At 41.8% G+C, this 8440-nt stretch overlaps 2 protein-coding genes across 2 annotated transcripts in view; both read left to right on the plus strand.

Annotated features, from left to right (window-relative positions):
* The first annotated feature begins 1294 nt into the window (after positions 1-1294).
* Positions 1295-3430, plus strand: LOC308324202 (ferritin, middle subunit-like). The gene is made up of 4 exons (XM_080776186.1): positions 1295-1623; positions 2187-2333; positions 2630-2755; positions 2944-3430. The coding sequence occupies exons 1-4, from the start codon at positions 1519-1521 to the stop codon at positions 3097-3099; spliced, it is 534 nt and encodes a 177-aa protein (XP_080632312.1). The 5' UTR covers positions 1295-1518; the 3' UTR covers positions 3100-3430.
* Positions 3431-5160: 1730 nt separating this feature from the next.
* Positions 5161-8440, plus strand: part of syt5a (synaptotagmin Va) — a gene marked incomplete at its 5' end in the record, with an annotated part of 7529 nt that continues 4249 nt past the window's right edge. The window contains one exon of the mRNA XM_080776505.1: positions 5161-5169. Within this exon, the coding sequence (XP_080632631.1) occupies positions 5161-5169 (9 nt within the window). The remainder of the gene's footprint in view (positions 5170-8440) is intronic.

An 8440-nucleotide genomic window follows, 5' to 3' on the forward strand; every position in this document is an offset into this window, starting at 1 on the left:
TATAGTTCATATAAGGCAGGGGGGTCCAAGCCTTTTTCAAAGGTGGCCATATTAGAAAATATTAAAACACACAATACAAGGGCCTTCTACATTACCAAATATAACCAGACGTGCAAGGTAAAAAATGAAATATAATAGCCTTTGAGCCCTTCAGAATGAGACAAGTGGTTTTTATTCACCGGAGTATAATTCGTATAAGTCAGGATTCCTTTGTTCCTTGAAGGAACAAAGGAATCCTGACTAATTATACTGTTACCATACTGTTTGGCGAGCTAGCCGTTCATATAATAATAAATTAATTATAATATGTATAATAATAATACAATTCAGATATGCGGGCCGCATAACATTCTTCCCTGGGCCGCATTTGGACACCCCTGATATAAGGGGTTTCTGGCCCCTAAATATCGGTAAAGTTATGTGTGCTATGGGAAAATGGTTGGTCAGACACAGTAACAGTCATAAGGTATTGCGTAATACCATAAAAACCACTGTGTGTGGACTAGAAACAGCTCATCAGCAGTTTACAGAGGTGTGAGGTTTTGCAGGTAAAAAATACCTACATTTATAGACTGGCCAGTGCAGTTGCTGCATAGGTGCTTTGCAGAATCTGTTAAAATAATGGAAACATTTGGGAACCTAGGCTGACAACGTGCCACAGGTTCGAGTCCCGATCCCAGACGGCCTTTGCTGCGTACCAATCCCCATCTCTCTCTGTGCACATTTCCTGTCAGCCTACTGTCCTGTCATAAAGGTATAAACAAGCCCAAAAAATAATAGTAATAATGAAAAAGTGGAAGTTGTAAGGTAACTTCGGGGAAAGAAATACGATTTAACAACCGACTGACTGAACTTTTCCGGTTTTCTAGAATTTTCCACCAGAACCACAGTGACATAGATTAGAAGATTGCTGATTCACCACTGTTTTATGTGATCCAACCAAACAACATTAGCCTATAATCTTGTCTATGCCCACATAAACTTTATAGCTCCAAATTGCATTATGCACCAAATTATCGTTTTATAATAAGAAATAATTGCTTTTTATTTTTTTCAATTATATAAAATGTAACGAATGTGAAAATGAAAACTATTAAAAACTGAAAACATGTAACGTTGGTTCAATTTTTGCAACATAATTCATGAGGTCGGACTCAGTGTGATTGGCCAACTCACACAAACAGCCCGCCTACTTCCTGCCCGACTCGTGATATGTGTGGCTCATGGTTTATTGCAGCGTCATGCCAGTCACAAGCATGGTCACAAGGTGCATTGTGGGCTTATAAATACAGCCAGCGACGCCGTTCAACTTCACATCAACGAAAGGGGAGAATCTTCACGGAGTTCTTGCTTCAACAGTGTTTGAACGGAACTTCTACCTTCCTCCCGCTATATTTACCTGCATACCGGAGTTGTTTGAAAAACCATATACAAGAAGACCGCTGCAATTAAGCTGTATTTAAGCTATATTTTTCTACAAGAATTTCTATAAGAAAACCGAGGAAAACGCCAGCCAAAATGTGCTCCTCCCAAGTGCGCCAGAACTACAGCCAGAACTGCGAGGCTGCCATCAACCGTATGGTCAACATGGAGCTGTTTGCCTCCTACAACTACACCTCAATGGTAAGGAATTAATAATAATAATTAAAACGTGAATTATGAGCATGTAACGACGTGTACATTTATCTGCGGAGTGTGGACAGGACAGCAAAACTCTACTAGACTAGGTGCACACAATCCAGCCCAAATTGAAAATAAGGCCGAAGTTTTATCTTCTTTGCATTTTACAACAAATGAAATGTCTTGGCTGGTCGTCCGCATGTGACGCCATTTATTGTTGACAAGGAAACTGCATCAATGTAGGCTGCCCTAGCTAGACTAGACATTAAACGGCAATGCACAGTACACACCCTGTTGTGTCATGCATTCATGTTATTGTTTAGCGCTTGACTAAGAAAACTACTGGATTTAGTCAGACACTCACACAGTGACCCGTGTTTTGACCACTGCTCGAGGTTTTAACCACCGTTTGTGTCACAGCTCAGCTGCTTCGTCTTTGCCAAATAATGACTGGTACCGTTTCTTAATCATTGTTTTTGTGTTCTTCCCCTCCTTCCTTCCATCCCAATCTTCCAACTTCCTGCCTCCTGTATTTGCTTGGCCTTTCCTTTCGGTCTCCTTCTCAGGCCATGTATTTCGACCGTGACGATGTGGCCCTGCCAGGATTTTCCAGTTTCTTCAAGGAAAACAGCCACGAGGAGAGGGAGCATGCTGAGAAACTGTTGTCCTTCCAGAACAAGCGAGGAGGACGCATCGTCTTTCAGGACGTCAAGGTCTGTGTCCTTAAAGCACCCCCAGTGTGTTGAGCCTTTGGCTGAAACGTCTGTACCCCCCCCTCCCCCCAGCTATTTTATTAATAATAATAATGAAGATGAAAACAAATTAAGTATTGAGTCACAGGATAACCTAGCATTTGACTATCTTGCGTTCTTTGTAATCACACTTTGGGATCACGACAACACCTGTTGTCAACATTAATATAAAATGTCCATGCAAAGCTGACTATTTATTCCACTATATATACCGGTACTTGGTAATGAACTGTGTTGCCCTTTCTTTATTTCTTTAGAAGCCTGAGCGTGATGAGTGGGGCAGTGGACTGGAGGCCATGCAGATGGCCATGCAGCTGGAGAAGGAGGTCAACCTGGCTCTGTTGGAGCTGCACAAACTGGCTTCTGAGCAAGGAGACCCACATGTACGTAGAGTTTGACAAAATGCTCTTTGTTTACCCGATTACAACGTTAAATTCAATTTTATTATAGTCCCAAAACACAACATGACTTTGCAGAGACCTGATTTTCACCCCCTGGGCTTCTTTTTTTTTAAAAATATGGTAGCACAGGAAAACTATTGGCTAACTGTTACATTGTCTGTTTCCGGCAGCTCTGCGACTTCCTGGAGTCTCACTATCTGAACGAGCAGGTGGAGTCCATCAAGAAACTTGGCGACTACGTCACCAACCTCACCCGCATGGACGCCACAAACAACAAGATGTCAGAGTACCTGTTTGACAAGCACACACTGGGAGGAAAGAGCTAAACCCAGGGCCAGCAACGCGCTCCGGAGAGAAAAAAAACAAAAACATGCAGGCTTCAACAAAACAAGATCTTACCCAACATCTGGCCTCAACCTTGCATAATTATGCTGATATTCACTGTTTTTAATTCACATTCTCTCATATGACGTCTTGCATTTGAGATTATCATGATTGTTCATGGCACCGTCTTATTGTGGTTAAAAATACTGTGTAAAGAGAAGTGGTATGGCTGGGGTTCTGTTGCTTTGGACTATCCAATTCTCTAATACTTAAAGATGTTGTGAATTAATGTTTCTGAACAGTCTGAATAAACTTTTTGTGCTGGAGTCTTAATGTTTGTTTGGCTCTGAAAATTCTTGTAGAAATGACTTACAAGTGCTGTAGGTTTTGTTTGTGCAAGATTCTCTATGTAAAATATATTTAACATCACAAAGTAATTTGAAATGTACACCAAGAAGCTTTTGAACACACCAGAAATACTTTGTGTTTCAAAATGGTCTATTGACGATGGCAGTAAAAATTCATTCATGTATTCATTGAAAACTACAATGCACCAACCTTGTAACAAACACTGAAGGCCTTTTGCTCAGGTTAAGCTGCAACAATTCCCTGGGCTATTGATTCATAAACGTCCAGATAATTTGTACTACATCCTATTTCTTTACAAAGCTTGAGTCCATTCTGAGGCATTCTCACAGTATTGTCTAGCTGTGTCTCAAACAAAAGATGCTGTCTGCAAAGCGAACTTGAAGGCAGAAATGCATCTAAAGCCTGCCAGGCAGGTGGTTAAAGAATGCCCTTTGTTTTTCCGATTCTCTTTATCTTATGTCTACCAAACTTCCCTGTAAACTAAAGTGCTTGTACGAAAAAACGAATCGCCCACTTCTTTACACCTGTAAACATGTGACGTGATATCCAGGCCTTTCCGATTCCATGGGAAAGCTTTTTCAATATTGGTTGCGTTTCCGTTACGAACCACATGGTGGAGACATTTTCTGTCGCATCAAACGTTGCATATCAATTATTGGCCTACATCTACATAGAGATCAATTATGAGTTATATCTATCCAGGCGTGTAGCGAGCATTTTGGCTACCACGTACACTAGTGTGTTAAAAAACTACTCTAAGTTGTTCCCCCATTGAATGACCCCCAATTCCCCGAACTAAAGTTGTGACAAGTTGATAACCTACAACACCAAAAAGGAACAAAAACGTTATTTTCATAGAAATGGAGTGCAATCAATTTAGGACAACGCCACGACGTATGTGACATCAAAAGTTTGTGTTGCTATGGTCAGTCGGACTGTGGACAGACGTTGGACAAGATGCATGCGGTAAAATGCCACAATGCCATGGTAAAATGTCTCCGTCGCTGTCCAGGGTGCTGATGACAAAATCCCGTGACTATCCATAGGACCATACTGTAGGGCAGCTAGGGCCTATCCGAGAGTAAGGCAGGAGGATCAGTAAGTAGGTGGATTGTGTGAGTAGTTGGCATACAGGGATCTTCCAGAGATTAACAGATAGGGACGGGGAAGTAGGCTAGTGCTTATGCTGTGCGCAACTCCAACTCCGCTGTGCATGTGTCCAGAATATGGAAAATAAATAATAACAATAATATTAAAAAGCTGAACTTAAGAGAGAAGAAGAGACCGTAAAGGGTGAGTCATAATATTCTTGAAATAATTCAGTAGTTTTATGTTTAGTTTGTGTTTTTGTAAGATTTCATGTCGTGAGCACTTATCGACAAATCCCTTAATGAACAGACACGTAGGCCTAAACACCAATTTTAAAAAAAGAAAGAAAATATGACTTCTGTAGAGTGGTTGGGTTGTAGGCCTATCTGAACAAATCCACTTTCTTGAGACAAAAAATACATTAAAAAAGCATTGGCTCAATTGGGTGATTCTTACACAAGCAACAGTAAAGTGCCTGCCCTACTAAACGTTTTCTTCAATTTATTTATTTATTTTTTACAAAGAACCGTTTCTTTCTTTTTTACCCTTTAATTCTGATGTAAATAGGACCCTTGTTTTTAAGGCCTTTGTGGTGCTGTGGTACCATGTATGAGGTACATGCAAAGTGACTCCTGCAAGAGTATACTCAGTCTATTCTTATTTATACCATGAAGGAGATTCTGTACAAAAATATTGTTCTTTATACTTGACGTTTTTGATTACTTTAGAAGCCATTTTTTCACTGGAAAGCTCTTTTCTTGTCATCACATTGTCTCACCCACTTTTACTGTGAAGCTGTCGACCATGCAGACCTTTATTTGTGATCCAAAGAGAATGGATTCAGTTTTACCCAGGTGTAATGATAGTTTGTTATCAGCGAGCCAGGTGCACATACCGAGTTCAGAGGTGAGGGCTTTTTCAACCTGCAATTTGTCCTTGTCCGAGACCAGCAGAGGCGAGTCAGGAAAAAATTGCAGTCACATGATGATGACATGTCGTTAATATATATTAGGAACAGTAAAGGCCCTAGTATGCTTCCTTGTGGAACGCACAGCTCACTGAGAGAGAGGGCGGAAAGGGTTCCGTTCACCACCTGTTCTCTCCCCTCCAGACAGGATTGCATCCAGCTCACTGATGTGCTGATGAGAAGGCATGTGTCAGTGGAATGGGATGATCTAAACCACATTGGAATTTGTACTTCTGTTTTTTGTTAGCAAGCTCCGTAAATGTTCATATATTTATTTCCATAGCTTTCAAGAGGGAACTAAGAGTAGAAATAGGGTGGTAGTTGCCAGGGTCTAACTTCCTTTTTTGTACAGGGAGGCTCTTGCTAGTTTTAAATCTTGGGAGATGCATCCCTGTTTGATGGAGAGGTTTATTATGTGGGCAATGATTGTGCATTTGTTTGGTCCAACGTACTAACAGTCCGACAGGCATTAACCCAACCCAACACCCTACCCTAAACCTAACCTCACTGGAAGCCACAGGTTAGTTAGAATCTGCCACGCATGTCGGGAGCCACGGGTTAGTTTGAATCTGCCACGCATGTCGGGAGCCTCATGTTAGTTTTAACCTGCCACAGGTTAGTTGTAACTGCATGCATGTTGGGAGCAACAGTGTTGTCAGATTAATGCCTGTCAGACTGTTGGTATATCTAACCAATATGCACCCCAGAGCAATGGAGGCGGCTGAGTCTCTGAGAAACTTTTGTAGAATGGAATGGAAACCATAAAGCCCAGAGTGAGAGGGCAGTTTGTTAACCATTGATGTGGCTATATGGTTGTAAAAAAACAAGATGTTTAGGCAATTAGCCATGCACATCTCAGCTTGTCTGTATATGAGAGTGTTGTCTGCATTAATATTGTTGTTTGTAAATCTGGTTCTCAGTTTCTGACTGCAGCCTGGTTGGTTTTTGTGTAATTTCCAAAGCTCATGTGGTTTGTTCATGTTGTCGTCAACTTTACCATCGAGGTATTTTTTGTGTGCAGATCTGGTCATGGCAGTTACCTTATTTGTTAGCCTATTGAACTGTTTACGGAGTTTCACATGGTGAATAGATCAATGTTGAAGGATTTGGCGAGCTTCCCCTCAAAGGTGGGGTCCAGGGGAACCCACCTTCTGGTTATTCAGGTGTTGTTTCGGGGTGGTCCGGTGTGATTCAGATTTGTTGTGGTGCCTCAACAACTTAATGAAGGGAGAGAGAGAGAGAAAGAGGAGAGAGAGAGAGAGAGAGGACAGACAGACAGACAGACAGACAGACAGACAGACAGGTGGGGTTGAGACAGAGAAATAACAAAGCTATGAATAACCTGGACATTTAGGCTATAGATTCAATATTGTGTATCTGCAGAAGAGCTTAGCTTTGGCATAGAGGGAAGGAGTGAAAGGTCACACTATACTGCTGCCTAAACATAAACACACACACACACACACACACACACACACACACACACACACACACACACACACACACACACACACACACACACACACACACACACACACACACACCTTTGACCTTGCCTATAGTGATGTCAGAAGCCTATTAGCCATACATACACATGGCCACTGCTCTGTAGTTCTTTTGTCTTGTCTGTCTCCCTGTCCCTGTCTGTCTTTCTTTATACCGTTACCAGATAGAACCTCTCTTTTTTTTCTATACTTGTATTGTGTATTTCTCCATAGTTTTTCACTAGCATTGTCTTTGGTCACGCACGCATACACGTGTGTGTGTGTGTGTGTGTGTGTGTGTGTGTGTGTGTGTGTGCTTGCGTGGGTCTCCGTTATACCTGCTATCATTGAAGGTCATGACACACAGGAGGAGGTGGACACAGAGCTCAGGGGAGGGGTGAGAAGGGGAGGGGTCAAATGGGAGCGAGCGACGGTGATGATGAGGAATAAAGGGAAGTGAACTATATAGTATGTGTGAGAGCAGAATGAGAGGAGGGAGAAGAAAGGGGAGGAGCCTTCTGGTGGCAAGCTGCCCTCTGTTTGGTTAATCCGGGGATTATCTGGATTACCTCTGGCAATTAAACGTGTTAAATCTCTACAGCGAGTGACAGAGAGAACCCCCGTGGGGTGTACAGTATACTGTAGTGTGTGTGTGTGTGTGTGTGTGTGTGTGTGTGTGTGTGTGTGTGTGTACACGTGCATGCGTGTGTGCATGCCAATATCTGACTCTACTAGTGAGGTCCACATGGCCTCTACAGTATATACCGAGATTAACACATTTTGAGACCCCATCATGTTCAGGTCAATGTTTTCACATTAGGGCACAGGTTAGAAATATAGGCTCAGTTTAAGGTCTGGGCCTTGAAATGAGAGACAGAGGTTCATCAAAAGGATTGTATGAACATGAGTCTATGTGTGTATGTATGTGTTTTTGTCAATATGTGCCACATTGCTTGTTTGTTTGTGAACACAGAAGGGCTCTATATATGAGTAGATGTTGGTATCATTACTGTAAAACACAATTGATGAAGGTCAATTTGAATAAAACTGATGCTGCTGAACAAGAGCAGAGTGCGGGATTTGTGTTCATGAAATATTCTTTTCATCATTGCTTCATATCCAAAACAGAAATGATTAAAGCAGAAGTTACTTTTGTAAATATCTATAGAGGGTATGCGCATGCTTAAAGTGACTGGCACATTGAGTGGCAAATCGAGCAACATGCAAAGTGAGTTTAACATTGTTTAATGTTGTTTAATGCAATCAGATAGGAGTTTTCTGTTTGGATGTATGGGCTGTCAAGGCCAGAAAGTGTTTTTTTGCCACTCAGTAGGCGTTCCTGCATAACTTCCGGTTTGATGATGATGTCACGCGCATACCCTCTATAGTGGCGCTTCTGACAGTTTTTTTGTCTCCTCCTCTTTGTGGTTGCAG

This window comes from Protomyctophum bolini (genome assembly GCF_963924005.1).
Source record: "Protomyctophum bolini genome assembly, chromosome: 11".
Taxonomy (NCBI): domain Eukaryota; kingdom Metazoa; phylum Chordata; class Actinopteri; order Myctophiformes; family Myctophidae; genus Protomyctophum; species Protomyctophum bolini.

What these genes read in the sequence shown, in the direction of transcription:
- LOC308324202 (XM_080776186.1), top strand. Translation starts at nt 1,519, where the DNA reads ATGTGCTCCTCCCAAGTGCGCCAGAACTACAGCCAGAACTGCGAGGCT. An exon ending in CCTACAACTACACCTCAATG is followed by an intron (nt 1,624 to 2,186) that starts GTAAGGAATTAA and finishes TCTCCTTCTCAG; the next exon opens with GCCATGTATTTCGACCGTGA. An exon ending in TCGTCTTTCAGGACGTCAAG is followed by an intron (nt 2,334 to 2,629) that starts GTCTGTGTCCTT and finishes TTATTTCTTTAG; the next exon opens with AAGCCTGAGCGTGATGAGTG.